This window comes from Mobula birostris, chromosome 17, assembly GCF_030028105.1.
Source record: "Mobula birostris isolate sMobBir1 chromosome 17, sMobBir1.hap1, whole genome shotgun sequence".
NCBI classification, from domain to species: domain Eukaryota; kingdom Metazoa; phylum Chordata; class Chondrichthyes; order Myliobatiformes; family Myliobatidae; genus Mobula; species Mobula birostris.
The window spans coordinates 66486195-66503766 of NC_092386.1; the positions used below are offsets into that span (position 1 = coordinate 66486195).

Sequence of the window (17572 nt, forward strand, 5' to 3'; positions counted from 1 at the left end):
ATTACCTCCATTAACTCACTTGCCATACCTCTGTTAATTGGTAGCTTACTATATTACACTCAAATGTAATCAATCAAGATTTACAGGGCAGAGCTTCGCAACAGTTTCTCGGAGCTGGGCTGTGACCAATCAACGAGAGGTAGTGCGTAAGTAGAGCTACCTTTTCAATCAAGATTTCAGAGGCAGAGCTTTGTGGCAGTTTCTCTGAGTTGGGCTGCGAGCAGTCAACGAGAGGGATTCATTGGAAAGGGCTAATAAAAATACTGTATGCAAGTGGAGCGGCCATTCTTTTGAGTGTGCTAGTGTCTAGAGTGGCTTTGCCTCATCAGGTTAGGCGAGGCAAAGTATCTGGTAAGTTTCTCTCTTGTTCTTATTTTGTCTACTGGGGATTCGTAGTGGAGTGAGAATGGCTCCAGGAGCTGTGTTTTGTACTGTGTGTGGGATGTTGGAAGTCTGGGAGACCTCCAGTCTCCCAGATAAACATTTACACCAGGTGCACTGAGCTGCAGCTCCTGAGAGACCCTATTAAGGACCTGAAACCACAGCTAGATGACCTTCAACTCATATGGGGGAATGAGGAGGTGATAGATAGGAGCTACAGGGGAGTAGTCACCCCTAGGTTACAGGAGACGGGTAACTGAGTGACTGTCAGGAAAAGAAAGGGAAATGCACAGCCAGTGCAGGGTACGGCTGCGGCCATTCCCCTCAATAATTATAACTTTAGATACTGTTGAGGGTGGTGACCTGCCAGAGAGAGCCACGGTGACATGGTCTCTGGCACTGAGTCTGGTGCTATGGCTCAGAAGAGTAGAGGGCTGAAGAGTATTGCAGTGTTGCAGTCCATAGTCAGAGGAACCGAGAAGAGATTCTGTGGGTGTGATAGAGACTCCCGCATGGTATGTTGCCTCCTAGGTGCCAGGGTTAGGGATGTCTCAAGTACACTGTCCATGGCATTCTCAAGGGAGAGGATGAGCAGCCGGAAGCAGGATAGACAAAGGAGAATTGGTTGGTGTTGTGTATTTGGATTTTCAGAAGGCCTTTGAGATGCCACACATGAGGCTTCTTACCAAGTTAAGAGCCTATGGTATTACAGGAAAGATACAAGAATGGATAAGGCAGTGGCTGATTGGCAGGAGGCAAAGAGTGGAAATAAAGGAGCCTTTTCCAGTTGGCTGCCAGTGACTACTGGTGTTCCACAGTGGTCTGTGTTGGGGCCACTTCTTTTTACGTTATATATCAATGACTTGGATGATGGTATTGATGGCTTTGTTGCAAAGTTTAGGGACGATACAATGATGGGTGGAGGGGCAGGTAGTTTTGAGGAAATAGGCTACAGAAGGACTTAGTGTAGGAGAATGTGCAAAGAAGTGGCAGATGGAATACAGTGTCAATAAGTGTTTGGTCATGCACTTTGGTAGAAGAAATAAAAGAGTAGACTATTTTCTAAGTGGAGAGAAAATTCAAAAATCTGAGGCACAAAGAGACTTTGGAGCCCTTGTGCAGGATTCCTTAAAGGTTAATTTGCAAGCTGAGTCTAGGTAGCTGTGAGAGTCTGGGTTTGCAATAGACATCAGACATACAAGAGTACAAGTCATCTTATAGTTTTAATGTTTTGCTTCAGTTGCTAATTCCACAATATCAGTATCACTGACATACAGTATGACATCAAACCTGTTTTGTGGTAGCAGTACCGTGTAATACATAAAATAATTACTATTGGTTGCCATAAGAAATATAAATAAATCAAAGGGAGCCGTGTAGTCTTCACCTTTCCTACCCACATTCTATATGCTGAAAAGTGGCTTTTCTGTAGACAGATTAGCTTGATTTGTCACATGTACGTCAGAACAGTGAAATGTGTTACCCGCATCTTGACTGACACTGTCTGAGGCTGTACTGGGGCAGCCCACACGTGTTTGTCATGCTCCCACGCCTACACAGCATGCCCACAATTTACTAACCTTAACCCGTGCATCTCTTTGGAAAGTGGTAGGAAACCAAAGCTTCCGGAGGAAACCCATGTGGCCACAAAAAGCGACAGGAATTGAACTCTGATCTTACAACTGGTACTATAAAGCGTTACACCAACCACAACACTACCATGCTGACCTGCCTTGTTATTTTAGAATAAGATATTAATTCAATTCTGAACCTTCCCCCTCTGACACCCTATTTTGTTTAGTCCTCCAGAACATTAGTCTTAGTCTGGTAAACTGGTGCCCACGTCAGAAGAACAATATCCTTTTTCCTCAGCGTTTATGCTGGTGGCACATTTGTTAAAACACTTACCTTCTACAGTACTCTGTCAACTGATGATTTGATTGTGCATAACTCAGGGACAGAACCTAAAAAGTCAATATCTTAATTAATATTCTGCCTTTTACCACTAGAACAATACTGGTCCATCTATTTCATTGGTTCCTATGTGGACCAGAGCCACCGGCTCCATCCCTTTCCTGCTCCAAGATTTTTCCCGCCCTGAGCAGATCTTTAACCTTGGCCCTGGGAATAGTTGTTGGGTGTTTTCAGAACCTCCTTTTTAAAAAAAACTTTTACTATGACCTTGTGGTTTCCATCATTTTGTGTGCTGTGATGTCATGGTTCATTTGCCTTTCCTCCTTGTAGTCTTTCATTTCCCCAGATTGATAACAGAATTTCATACCTGTTGAAAAATGGCCAAAACTGCACCTATGATCTTTTGAGGCAGCTCTATCTGTCCCTTACCAGTAGCCAAACCTTGCACTTATAGTTAAGGAGAAAAAAATGTCATACTTCTGAGGATGTAATGCTGTGTAATTTTCAACTGCACTTTGGTGGAGGAAAGTGATTTTAGTAACCTGATAAATGTAATTACTTTGCATATTTCATTTATCATCTTTAGCCAAGTGACATGTATGTTATCAGGAAAGAAACACTGCTGGAATAAATCCAATTTATTTACATGTACTTAAAATGCATATATTAAAATTATTACCCTGCAAAATTTTGGAATGATAATCATGTTCCAAGTTCAGATGGTAATTATGAAGGTCTTTATTGTACAATCTGTCTGCCAATCATTGATCAGATTCCTGCCTTCAAGGAGTCATGGGGAACTACTGCACAGAAACAATCCCATCAGTCCATCTAGTTACTTCTTAGTATAAACTGCCTTCTGCAAAACAGAATGACTAATAATTTTCAACATAAAAATATAATGTGTAAGTAGTTTGTTTAGGTATCTGTTGACAGATAAATACATTTCAAAAACCAATACACATAATACAACATCCTGCTCTAAGTTCTCATTTAGATTTTTTTCAAAGTAAGTGTACTCAACACTACTTCTAAAATGTGAGCTATCTTTTGCTAATTAAACTTACTACTCGTATAATTTTTGAAAACTTTGTTACAGATTCCCTTGGGAGTGATGTTGCAGATGTTGTAAAAAACAGTTTGATGAAAAATTTCACCGTATTGACATACAACAATGGACGGTAAATATGCACCTATTATGAGGTTATTCTCAAAGAGAAAGGCAAGAGTGCTGGAGTAATATTTACAGAATTTCCTATTTCATTTGCGGTTGGGAATGTGCCAATCGACTTTAATGTGATTTAAAGTGAATTCTATTGTTTCATGAAGTTAGAATATTTGAGCACTTTATTAAACAGTTCATTTGAATTGCCCTAGAGTCATACAGTATGGAAATGGGACATTCATGTCCACCAACGATCATGCACCCAACAATGCTAACCCCATCAACAACTCCCCTGATTCACCCATCTATATAGGCATCCGTTAGTCTCATGAGACCATGGATTTGTGCCTTGGAAGGTTTCCAGGGTGCAGGCCTGGGCAAGGTTGTATGGAAGACCAGCAGTTGCCCATGCTGCAAGTCTCCCCTCTCCACGCCACTATGTTGTCCAAGGAAAGGGCACTAGGGCCGATACAGCTTGGCACCGGTGTCGTCGCAGAGCAATGTGTGGTTAAGTGCCTTGCTTAAGGACACAACACGCTGCCTCAGCCAAGGCTCGAACTAGTGACCTTCAAATCACTAGACGAACGCCTTAACCACTTGGCCACGCACCAACACTACACCCATCGCCACCTGCGTTAAGGGCAGTGGTCAACTAACGTGCCAGCCAGCAGATCTTTGACATGTGCGAGGAAGGTAGACCATCTGTGGAAACCCACAGGGGTCACTGGAGAATATATAAACTCCACATGCCAAGCACCCAAGGTCAGAATTGAACCCAGGTCACTAGAGCTGTGCCACTGTGTTGGCCAAATGATTCTTATTTTGTTTTTAATGTCACAAGTTCTGATCAATGGCCTTTGATTAAATGTCATATAATAGAATTAGGAGCAAAATTTAAGTTAGTGAAGTAGTGGTAGAATGGACTCAAAGTTAATAAGAATCAGAAATCAAAGTATACATTACTATCTATTGGGGTCCATGTTAGGAGCACTGCTTTTTATAAATATATGGATGAGCACAGAGGAATATCTCCTCTGCAATAATTATTGCTCCACCTCTTTTCATTGATTATTTTTGGATTGTATTTTGTCATCACCTTTGCCATATTAAATGCTGAAATAAGGGTGAATAGTGGCCTTTATAAGCATCCTAAAAACTACTTAACTCAATATATATATTTTTTTGGACTCGTTAGGAAAGCATAACTGCTAGAGGAATGGCTGTTTTGGAAAGACTGATGATATTAAAAAAAGCACGCCCTTTCCATGGGTCAGTGCTGCCGAGATTGTAATGAGTGTTCAGCTTTTGAATCTATTTCGTTCAGCATCAGACTGAGTTGTGAAAATAGACCACCAGGGTTTTTGGATTCTCTGGGTCTGCTACTTACCACAGAACATTTTTAGTGATATTAATTATGATGGATCATTGTATCTAGCTGCCTTTGTTTTTAAATGGAGTCTCGGATCATCATTTGCACTTGAGGAACAATCTGTTATTTAGAGCAGACAGAAAGAAAGCAAATTAGAAAAAAAGTGGAAAATCCATTGGGTCATCTAAAGCAAAGTCTTGAAAATCAAAGAAATTGCAGGTTAGAAATCGGAAATTAAAAAACTGGTCATGTCAGGCAGCATCTGTGTAAAGAATAATGGTTAATATTTTGGTTAAGTGTCTTCAACCTGAAACATTGACTGAATACTTGGTATTTATGTGAATCTGTACAAATAGATTCAGCACCTTGTGGATGCAATGTGGAATATATTGTGTTTTTGGCTTGAGTGATTTATAAATTTATTTTGAGTTAGGACTCCATGTTGTGGCTTTGAAGGTTGGGGAAAAAACTGCAGCATTGCTTGTGTAAACTGTGCTCTCAAACCTGAATCTAATTAACTCTCTTATTGTCTTTCAGTGTGAAAAATACAATCCCAGTCTCCATGAAAGCTAAGATAGTAGCATATATTATTGCATTGGCTTTACACATTCACAATTTTCAAATTGACCTCACGCTCCTGCAGCAAGATTTGAAAATCAGTGAGAACAAGTAAGTTTTTTAAAAAATCTATTTTTGTAGTGATTTGGTTACCTTTAATTTGTTACGTCAAAGCAGCAAGTATCTGATCCTGATGGGTTATTTGGCAACCAACTTATAGGTAAGGGTAACCAGTGCTAATTTCTTCCAGCTTCTCATTTTGATCAATCTTTCCTCACTTAATGAAAAGGGTGTGAGGGCTTGCAAATGTATCATGTGATTGAGTTTGTCACATCAATTTCTTATGTCCATAAGACCATAAGGCATAGGAGCAGAAATAGGCCATTCAGCCTATCGAGTCTGTTTTGCCATTCCACCATGGCTGATATGTTATCCCTCTCTACCCAATTCCCCTGCCTTCTCCCTGTAACCTAACTAACCAAGCACCCACCAACCTCTGCTTTAAATATACTCAATAACAGTCTCCACAGCTGTCTCTGGCAATGAATTCCACATATTCACCACCCTCTGGCTAAAGAAATTCTTTCTCATCTCTGTTCTAAGTGGACGTCCCTCTATTCTGAAGCAATGCCCTCTGGTCTTAGACTCACCCACTGAGGGAAACATCCTCTCCATTTGATTTCCTTACCACTGATTCAACCTGCAAGTTAACATTTAGGGAATCCTGCACAAGGACTCCCAAGTCACTTTGCACCTCTGATTTTTGAATGTGCTCCTTGTTTAGAAAATAATCTGCACCTTAGGTAGAAGAAATAAAGTCCATGACCATACACTTCCCTACGCAATATTACATCTGTCACTTTTTTGCCCATTCTCCCAATCTGTCCAAGTCCTTCTGCATACTCCCCAACACCACCTGCTCCTCCACCTATCTTTGTATCATCTGCAAACTTGGCCACAATGCCAAAAATTCTGTGATCCAAATCGCTAATATGAAAAAAGCAGTCCCAACACTGACCCCTCTGGAACTCTACTCATCACTGGCAGCCAACCAGAAGCCCCCTTTATTCCCATTCTTTTCCTCCTGCCAATCAGCCAGTCTTCTATCCATGCTAGTGCCTTGCCTGTAAAACCATGGGCTCTTGCTAAGCAGCCGCATGTGTAGCATCTTATCAAGGGCTTTCTGAGAATCCAAGTAAGCAACATCCATTGACTCTTTTGTCTATCCTGCCTGTCATTTCCTCAAAGAATTCCAACAGATTTGTCAGGCAAGATTTCCCCTTAAGGAAACAATGCTGACTTTGGCCCACTTTACATGTGCCTCCAAGGACCCTGAAACCTCATCATTAATAATCTTCCCCATCGCTGAATTATTGGCTAAATTGCCTATAATTTATTTTCTTCTGCCTCCTTCCCTTCTTAAAGAGTGAAGTGACTTTTGCAATTTTCCATTCCCTCATGTCCATTCCAGGATCTTGTGATTCTTGAAAGATCATTACTAATACCTCTACAATCTCTTCAACTACCACTTTCAGAACTTTTAGTCCATCTGGTTCACTGGTAACTTCTCTACCTTCAGCTTTCTAAGTGCCTTCTCCGTAGTAAGAGCATCTACATTCAATTTTGCCCCCTGACACTCTCGAATTTCTGGCATACTGCTAGTGCCTTCCATAGTGAACGCTGACGCAAAATACTTGCTCAGTTTATCTGCCATTTCTTTATTCCCAATTACTACCTCTTCAGCATAATTTTCCAGTGGTTCAATATCTGCTCTTGCCTCTGTTTTACTTTATATACCTGAAAAAACTTTTGGTATCCTCTTTGATATTATTGGCTAGCTTACCTTCATATTTCATCCTTTCTCTCCATTGGTATTTTTAGTTGCCTTCTGGTGGTTTATAAAAACTTCCCAATCCTCTAACTTCTCATTAACTTTTCCTGTATTGTATGCTCTCTCGTTTGCTTTTATGTTGGCTTTGTCTTCACTTGTCAGCTACGGTTGCCTCATCTTCCCTTAAGAATGCTTCATTTTTGGGATGTGTCTATCCTATGCTTTGAATTGCTCCCATAAGCTCCGGTCATGGTTGTTCTGTCGTCATCACTGCTGTTGTCCCCTTCTAGTCAGTTTTGGCCAGCCCCTCTCTCCCTTTACTCCACTGTAATACGAATACTTCTGACTTTATCTTCTCCCTCCCAGACTGCGGGGTGAATTCTAACATATTCTGATCACCAAACGTTCCTTTACCTTAAGCTTTCTAATCAAATGTGGTTCATTACACTGCACTCAATGCAGAATTGCCTTTCCCCTATTGGGGTCAATCACAGGCTGTTCTGAAGATCCATCTTGTAGGCATTTCTACTGCTTCCTTCTCTTGGGATCCAGCACAAACCTGATTTTTACAATCTACCTGCGTATTGAAATCCCCCATGACTATCATAACATTGCCCTGATGACAAGGCTTTTCTATTTCTTGTTGAAATTATATCCCCATCCTGGCTTCTTTTTGAGGGCCTGTATATATCTCCTATCTGGGCCATTTACCCTTGCAGTTTCTTATCACTATCCAGAAGAATTCAATACCTTCCGATCCTATATCACCTCACTCTAAGGATTTGCTTTCATTTTTTTTTTTACCAGCAGAGTCACAGTGTGTATCCTTGGATATTAAGCTCCCACCTATGATCATCTTTCAGCCACATCTCAGTGAGGCCCATGTCATGCCTGCCGATCTCTAACTGTGCTACAAGACCATCGCATTCAAATATAACACACGCAGTCCTGTATTCATCACCCTTTTTGATTTTTGCCTCCATGTTACACTGCACCTCATCCCACTGACTACAATTTTGCCCTCTCATCTGTCTGTCCTTCCTCACAGTCTCACTGCACACTGCATCGGAGTGTATCATTATATCATTACAAGATATTTGACTCAAGAAACCCAGTGGATCTCAGGAGTGTTATAAGTTAACCAAGACCCACATTTGCTTTCCCTTATTAACTGGAAAATTATGTATTGTCTGATTTTGCAGATGAACCCGATTTGAGGGTGGAGTATTTATATTTTGCCTAGCTTTAGATTGACAGGATGCAGTGAAGCTTGGCAAGAGTAGACCACTTAATTGTGAGCAGTGCTTGTATGGAGAAAAGCAGTCTATTGAGTAATTTACCTTTGCTGAATCGTCCTTCAGTATTTCTAGTATTGACCAGATACTTTGCCTGAAAAGCTGCATAAATTCTTTGGCTACAAGGGCAAATCAGGGGTTGAGCATCTTCCATTGAATGATCCACTTTCTGATTCCCCCCGATGAAGTACGAGTCAAGAGTGTGATGTAATACTCTCCTTTGTGAAATGGTACCAGTATCATTCAAGAAGCATTACAGTATCTAAGACCAAGCTACCCTCTTAATTGGCACCCCAGTTTCTGCTCAGCCATTCACTTCCTTCATTGCAGGTGCATTGTAGCTGCTGTTTATACTTTGAACATGATGCATTACCGTGAGTTGCCAAGACTGCTTCTTTTGCTCCTAACAAATGTGCAGCCTACACCGTATGTGAATATTGTACAACTCAGAAGGACAGGAGCTACAATCAAACAGGAATACTACTGTGTAAGCTCTGTCCAAATCACATGCCATCTGATAGACCTAAATGAGACTTCATCTGCAGATCAAAGTCCTGAAACTCTCCTGCATTGAAGTATCTTCATCACACAGACCTCGGTGGTTCAAGATCACTTGCCTTGGACATTCAGTGTATTGATGCTGAAACCCTTTGTAGAACTAAAAGTGCCAATAAATCAAAACAATATCAAAATACAAAATTAAGCTTATACAATACTCAAGGTTCCATCTCTTCTGGCTATTTAATGCACAAGAGCAGAAGCATGTTATTAAATGAACATAAGAACAGGTAGGCATCTGTATTCACCGTCTCAAACCTGTTCACCCATGTAGTTGGATTACGGGTGAACTGCACCTTGTGACTAACAGATTATCTTTAGTCAGCACTCCCTTTGCATGTATCATGAATTTTATCACATGTAAATGTAGAGAATAAATCTAAACACATTTGTTTATCAATACTTGTTTTGTTATACTTTGCAGAATTTTGGACATTGCAAGAGCGATGGGTTTAAAAGTTGGAAAGACAAAAGTGAATATTTCTGGTGGTGTTGCAAAGGACCATAAAATGGCTTCTCTTTCATTACCATTGGTGGTGCAAAGTAGAACTCGTAGGAAAAGGAAGAAAATGACGTAAAAAAAAACAATATAATTCAATTTGGAAACACAAGGGAATCTGCAGATGCTGGAAATTCAAGCAATACACACAAAAATGCTGGTGAACGCAGCAGGCCAGGCAGCATCTATAGGAAGAGGTACAGTCGACGAAGGGTCTCAGCCTGAAACGTCGACTGTACCTCTTCCTATAGATGCTGCCTGGCCTGCTGTGTTCACCAGCATTTTTTGTGTGTGTTGCTTATAATTCAGTTTGGATCTGCGTTTGACAACTCTTCAAATTTCTATTTTATAAGAAAGAATCTTGGTATTATCACTGTCTGATGGAGATGTAATTGGTGCATTACATTGAATTATTCATGACTGTGTTTAAAACTACAAGGAATATTTCAGAACTTCAGATAGAGTCGTTTATTTATTCAGTTGATCTTCACTGGACTTTGTATAATTTATCATCAAAAGCACCACGGGTGAGCATTTCTACAGATTGATCTTGATGTGTAGTTCAGCAAAATGTTCCTTTTTATTTGTTTACTTTTATTTGTTTATTTGGTGATATTGAAACAATTGTTTTTAATGAAACATTATGTTACATAGAATATTAAGTTTCAATTTATTCTATGTCTGTCGGAGATTGAGGGCGAAATATGCGGACTCTCAGGCTTTGAATATACTGTATTTTGTCAATTTGGGTGATTGATATAAATGAGATAGCACAAATAAAATCACCCATCTATCTTAGTGTTTAAATATGTATTTAAAATAAATTCACAACTTTTTCAAATTAACTCGTAGATGTGTGCTTTCTTTTCCTAGCCATGAATTGGAGAAGTGTTCCAAATTCACAATTTCTGTATGTTGTCAATTGTATATCAGTTAGTTACGCTTCTACGTCCCACTCAGACTTGAGACGTACAGTATTCCTGGGAAACACCTTTGTGGAATACAAACAAATACAGCACTTGGTGGTACTTGTTTTCATACAAGGTATTAAACATGGCCCAATTCACAAGCCGAGGTCGTTACTAGTAGTTTCTTGTATAGCAGCAAAGACATTCTTCCCCTTTTTCCTTCCTAATGTCTGTCCTTCAGTCAACATATGAACAAATGGAATGGAATCTTTGGAGCAAAGGTGGTACCACTGATACCACTCTGCCTTCTGCTAAGGTCATGGCTCCAAATCCACATAGTCACTTGTTCCTCAAAAGCTCTGGACTCGCATCAAACCAAATAACTACCTTAGCCTTGATTCAGCATACACAACTCTCCTGGGGTTGGCAATTTCTGAGAGTCATTACCTTCAACAGAGCAGTAATTCCCATTCATCTGCTTTCAAATGGTAATTCCTTATTCTGAAGCTCTCCCCTAATTTCCAAGTTCTTTTATATATAAATATATAAGCAAAAAAAAAGTAGTGAGGTAGTGTTCATGGGTTCATTCACCATTCAGAATCTGTACGACAGAGGAGAAGAAGCTGTTCCTGGTTGGTTGAGTGTGTGCCTTCAGGCCTCTGTACCTCCTACCTGATGGTAACAGTGAGAAGGGGGCATGTCCCGGGTGACAGGCACTGCCTTTCTGAGGCACTGCACCTTGAAGATACCTGGATCTTATGGAGGCTAGTGCCCATGATGGATCTGGCTAATTTTACATCTCTCTGCAGTTTACTTTGATTCTGTCAACACCTACTTTGTCACTTCCCCTCAATCCTCAAGATGGAGGAGGAGAAGATGGTGCGACACAGTGGCCACTCTGGTGTATGATATCTGTAATCTGTCAAGTAGGGTGCGTGCACAATCCTGATTTGATGGAGACAGACGTGAGAGAACAGAGGAACATCTGGAAAAACCTCTGAAATGCCTTTTTTGCTGCCGCTGCTATTGTGCGATCCAGAATCTCCGGAAGGGAAGGCCCCGAGTCCTCGGCTTTGCTTGTTGCTCAGCGGCCGGGGCGGAGTCAAAGTGCTTGGCAGAGATGGTGCTCAGTGTCGGAGGGCTGGTCGGAGGCTTGAAGTCAGCTGGGGTCGGGTGCTTCCAACGCATCAGCAGTTGTCAGTGCCTGGAGGTTTATGGCAGGGAGAGTTTCTCCCTTCTGCCGCCTGCTATTAGGGACTATCGGGAGTTGATCGGAACTTTTTTTTACAGTGCCCATGGTCTGCTCTTTATCGAATTATGGTATTGCTTTGCACTGCTGTAACTATATGTTATAATTATGTGGTCTTGTCAGTTTTAGTCCTTGGTTTGTCCTGTTTTTTTTGTGATATCACTCTGGAGGAACATTGTATCATTTCTTAATGCATGCATTTCTAAATGACAATAAATGAGGACTGAGTGTCCTCATAATCTAATCTAATCCTGTATAGTTCAGAAAGATTGCTGTCTGTTTTTAAATACCAAAGAAATATGTGCACTTATTCCTTGTTGAGCATATTCATTCCAGGAATCAATTTAATGAACCTTCTCTTCAAAAGAGAAACAGTTTGATCATGGAACTAATGTATTGATGGTGACTGTTGACATCAAGGCATTGTCGGACCTGGTGTTGTTTGGACTTGATAGCCCTTGGAGTGGCTTCGGTGAGGGAGTGGTGGTTTGTGAGGTCTGTAGAAGTAACTCCACATGGCCCTTTGGTTGCATGGAGTGAAGTTGGTACAAGTCAGGTTGATGGTGAGTAATTGGTGATAAATTTATTCTACCTTTATTTGTGTAGGGAGTATGGACAGCTATACTTGGAATGTAGATTCTGACCCATGAGTGATCTTCAGCAGTTTGTGTCCCTGGTTTTGTACCTGGAGCAGCAACTGGAGTCTGTGATACTCTGATGTATCCTTAAGACTGAGAACATTGTAGATTTAAGAAAATTGTCACACCACAGCTTAAGTATGCAGGTCAAGCGGATGGGTGACTATCAGGCTGACTAGTGGTCCCAGTGTTAACCTTGATCACAAACAGGTTTTCTGTTCTTGATAATGCTAGGGTGCTGTTTCTTCGGAGTGCAGTCAGGGCAGAAACGCAAGCAAATAAGTCGCTCTGCACTGTGAGTGGAGGAAGAAAAGTGGGATAGCAGTGGTAATAGGGGATACAACAGATAGAATGGACAGGTATTTCTGTGGCCACGGGCAGTACCCTGGGCTGGTAAGTTGTCTCTTTGGTGTCTGGAAGTTATTGAACAGCTGCACCAAGTGCTGAAAAAGGAGGGTGATGGACCAGAGGAGTTGTCCATATTGATAGCAACTACTCGGTAGATAAAGGGTCCTGCAAGGAGATTTTTAAGAATCTGAGAAAAAAAAGATTAAAAAGCAGGATTTCAAAGATAGCTGCCTTGGGATTACTACCTAGTGCAAGTTCGGTTTATTGTCATTGGCATGCATACCTAGGGTATACATGCCATTAAAAATTAGCTTTTTGCTGCTGCGCAATTTGTTAAATTGTGTTGAGGCAGAGTTAAGAGTCTTTCAAGTCAGTTTGAGAACTCAATAACAGTGGAGAAGCTGTTGTTGAATCTTAACATGTGGGTCTTCAGGCTCCTGGACCTCTTGTATGATGGCAGGATTGAGAAAAGGGTATTACCTGGATGGGTGATTTCAATAAAGGATGTTGCCATCCCAAGACATCACCTCTTGATCGTTGATGTTCTCAATGGTAGGGAGTGCTGTAACTGTAATGGAACTGGCTGAGTCCATTATTTGCTGTAGCCTCTTGCATTCCAGAACTGTGGAAGCATTGACAAGCATTGAAATAGGTGGGGCAGAATGGATGAATGCTTGACTGGAGGAATGGCTGTGGATTGCTGAGTCTTTGGGACTCTTTATGGAAGAGCAAACATCTGAACAAATCTGACTGGCAAGACCTGAACCAATACCCGTGCAGTATGTTTGCTACTGCTGTTGGAGAGCACTTAGAACAGCTTGTCATGTTTCAACTCCAATAGGATGGGAACCCCAAACTGAAAAGAAGCAGCAAGTTAGAAAAGTAATTAAGTAGCAGCGGAAACAAAAGTGAACAGCGTGTTGGGTGAAAGTGCAAAAAATGTTAATAGCATAGCATTTACAGCTGAAGTAAGTGGGTATGACCTTAGTGTCTATGAAAATTTGACTGGCTTACGAAAGCTGAATATTGAAGGATGTTTTCACATTGAAGAAGTTGAGGCATGCAGAAAGGGGCGATGGGATCTTAGTAATAAAATCAGTATAGTGGTGTGAAATGGCCTTAGCTTAGCGGATCATGATGTACAGTCATTATCAGTCCGGGTTGATTTCAGAAACAGCAAAGGACAGAAAACAATGGACGGGCCTACTTATAGGCTACCAAATACTAACTGTAATATTTGGTACAACGTAGTTTTGCAAGGGGCTGGGAACTGGAGCCCCAGGTCAATAAGGGAAGGATCAGACCAGAAGGTAGATGTCAGGGAAAGTATTGAAAGGCAAAATCGAAATAACAGGAATGATGGGTTGGATAGTTTGAAGTGCCTATATTTTAATGCTAGGAGTATTATGGGTAAAGGTGATGAACTTAGAGCATGGATCAGTACATGCAACTATGATATTGTGGCCATTACTGAAACTTGGTTAAGAGATGAGCAAGAATGGGTAAATAATGTACCAGGTTTTTGAAGTTTTAGAGAAGATGGGGGGGGGGGGTAGAGTTGCACTATTAATCAGGTTCAATGTCACAGCTGCACTCAGGGGAGACATAATGGAGGGGTCAGACACTGAGTCATTTGGGTGGAGCTCAGGAATAGGAATGGTGCAGTCACACTGATGGGATTGTACTACAGACCCCCTAATAACCACCGGGACATTGAGGAACAGATATGTAATCAGATTAAGAAAAGCTATAAAAATAATGGGGTTGTTGTTATAGGGGGTTTCAACTTCCTTAATATAAACTGGGACCCTCTTAGTGCAAGGAGATTAAATGGCGCTGAATTTATTAAGTGTATCCGGGAAGGTTTCTTAAATCAATATGTGTATGGTCTAATGAGAGGAGGGGCTGTTCTGGACCCGGTGTTGGGTAATGAACCTGGCCAGGTGACTGACCTTTCAGGGGTGGACAGTTACAGAACAATGACCACTCCTCCTTAACTTTCAAGATAGCTATACATAAGGATAGGTAGAGTTTTAAATTGGAGCAGGGCTAAATATGACGGCATTAGGCAGGAACTAAGAGTTAATGGGAACACTTTTCATTCTGGCAAGTCCACATCAGACATGTGGATGGTGTTTAACGGTCAATTGCACAGATACAGGAAAGGTATGATGCTGTGAGCAGGAAGGACAGGGATGGAAAGATGACAGAACCTTTGATGTCCAGAGAGGTGATGAACTTAGTCACAAAGAAAAAGGAAAAGTATGTAAAGCTTTGGAAGTTAGGATCAAATGGAGCACATGAGGAGATAAAGAAGCCAAAAAAGAACTGAAGAAGGGAATTAGGAAAGCCAGGAGGGACCATGAAAAGTCCTTGGCGTGTAGGATTCAGGTGAATCCCAAGGAACTTTACACCAAGACCAAGAGAATAACTAGGGAGAAGGTGGGGCCACTCAAGGAACATCTGCTTGGACGTGGAGAATGTGAGTGAGGTACTTAATGAGAACTTTGTTTCTGTATTTACCAAGGAAAAGGATATGGAGGACCAGGAGATCAGTGCTGAGTGTATAAATACGTTAAGGTATTTAGAGGTCAAGGAGGAGGAAGTGTTGGGCTTCCTAATGAGTATTAAGGTGGATAAGACCCCAGGGCCTGAGGAGGTTTACCCCAGGTGATTGAAGGAGGCAATAGATGAGATTGCTGGGGCCCTGACCAGTATCTCTGTGTCCTCTCTAGCTACAGGCAAAGTCCCGGAGGACTGGCTAGTGGCTAATGTGGTACCTCTGTTTAATAAGGGAACAAGGGAAAATCCTGGAAATTATGGACTGAGTGTCTCATGTCAGTTGTAGGGAAATTGCTGGAGAAAATTCTTGGGAATAGGATACATGAGCAATTGGAAACCCCATGGCAGAATTAGCGAGAGCCAGCATGGCTTTATGCGGGGCGTTAGGGTTTTACAAACTTGATTGAGTTTTTTGACAAAGTGACGAGAGAGATTGATGAGGCTAGGACCGTGGATGTTGTCTACATGTCTTAGATTTATTTCTGTTTTCCCCTTCCTCCGCTCTATCATTCCGGTTCCCATCCCCCTGCCAAATTAGTTTAAACCCTCCCTAACAGCTCTATTAAACCTTCCCACCAGGATATTGGTCCCCTTTGGATTCAGGTGTAACCTATCCATTTTGAACGGGTCATACTTCCCCCAGAAGAGATCCCAATGATCCAAGAATCTGAAGCCCTGCCCCCTGCACCAGTCTCTCAGCCACGCATTCATCTGCCTGATCCGACTATTCTTGCCCTCGCTAGCACGTGGCACAGGTAGCGATCCCGAGATTACAACCCTGGAGGTCCTGCTTCTCAGCTTCCTTCCTAACTCCTGGAAATCTCTCTTCAGGACCTCCTCCTTTGTCCTATCTATGTCATTGGTACCAACATGTACCAAGACAACTGGCTGCTCGCCCTCTCCTTTTAGAATATCCAGGACCCGATCCGAGACATCCCGTACCCTGGCACCTGGGAGGCAACACACCATGCGGGTATCTCTGTCAGGCTCACAGAATCTCCTGTCGTTTAAGAGATGTTTAGATTGACATGTAGATGTGAGTAAGATGGAGGGATATGGACATTGTGTAAGTTGGAGGGGGTTAGTGTTCGGGTGTTTTTGATTTGCTCTTTAGCTGGTTCGGCACAATATTGTGGGCTGAATGGCCAGTTCCTGTGTTGTACAGTACTCTGTTCTATAAATCAGCAAATAGGAGTGACACTTTGAGATTGGTCAGATAAGAGGTAATAAGGTGGATGATGAATTCATGTGTATACAAGATGGTTTTTTTAATCCATGTGTTGAGGTACCAGGGAAAATGTTATTTTTGATTTTCATTTGTGCTAGGAGTCATTGATGATGAAGTTGATTATGTAAAGAAGCCTTTAGAGAGCAGCCATAATCATAGAGTACTACGGCACAGAAATAGGCCCTTCAGCCTATCTAGTCAATGCGCGCCACCTCTACCATAGTCCTCCATAACCCTCCCATGCAGGTACTTATTCAAACTTCTCTGAAATGTTGCAATTCAACCCACATCTACCACTTCTCATACCACCCTCTGAGTAAAGAAGTTCCTCTTTGGGGTCCCCTTAAATATTTCACCTTTCACCCTTAACCTATGACTCTGGTTCTAGTGTCACCGAATCTCAGTGGAAAATGACTTCTTGGATCTACATCCCTCATAATTTTGTATACCTCGGTCAAATCTCTTCCATCCCCCCTCCCCCCGGCAATTCCCTTTCACTCCAGGGTATGAAGTCCTAACTCACTCAATCTTTACCTGTAACCATAGGAGCTGAACGAGGCCACTCAGCCCATCGAGTCTGCTCTGCCATTCCATCATGACTGATCCTTTTTTCCCCTCCTCAGCCCCACTCCCCAGTTTCCATTACCTTTGATGCCATCTCCAATCAAGAAGCTATCAAGCTCTGCCTCAAATACATCCAACAACCTAGCCTGCACAGCAACCTCTAGTAACAAATTCCACTAACACCATAATATGGTGGAATTCTTCATTAAGATGGAGAGTGACATAGTTAATTCAGAAACAAAGGTTCTGAACTTAAAGAGGGGTAACTTTGAAGGTATGAGACGTGAATTAGCTAAGATAGACTGGCAAATGACACTTAAAGGATTGATGGTGGATATGCAATGGCAAGCATTTAAAGATTGCATGGATGAACTACAACAATTGTTCATCCCAGTTTGGCAAAAGAATAAATCAAGGAAGGTAGTGCACCCGTGGCTGACAAGAGAAATTGGGGATAGTATCAATTTCAAAGAAGAAGCATTAGCCAGAGAAAGTGGATCACCTG

General features: G+C 41.6%; 1 protein-coding gene across 1 annotated transcript in view; it reads left to right on the plus strand.

Moving 5' to 3' along the window:
* Window positions 1-9745, plus strand: part of polr1e (RNA polymerase I subunit E) — a 41328-nt gene extending 31583 nt beyond the window's left edge. Inside the window, exons 10-12 of the mRNA XM_072281857.1 lie at window positions 3395-3476; window positions 5367-5498; window positions 9496-9745. Of these exons, the coding sequence (XP_072137958.1) occupies window positions 3395-3476; window positions 5367-5498; window positions 9496-9649 (368 nt within the window). The 3' untranslated portion in view covers window positions 9650-9745. The remainder of the gene's footprint in view (window positions 1-3394; window positions 3477-5366; window positions 5499-9495) is intronic.
* Window positions 9746-17572: the final 7827 nt, after the last annotated feature.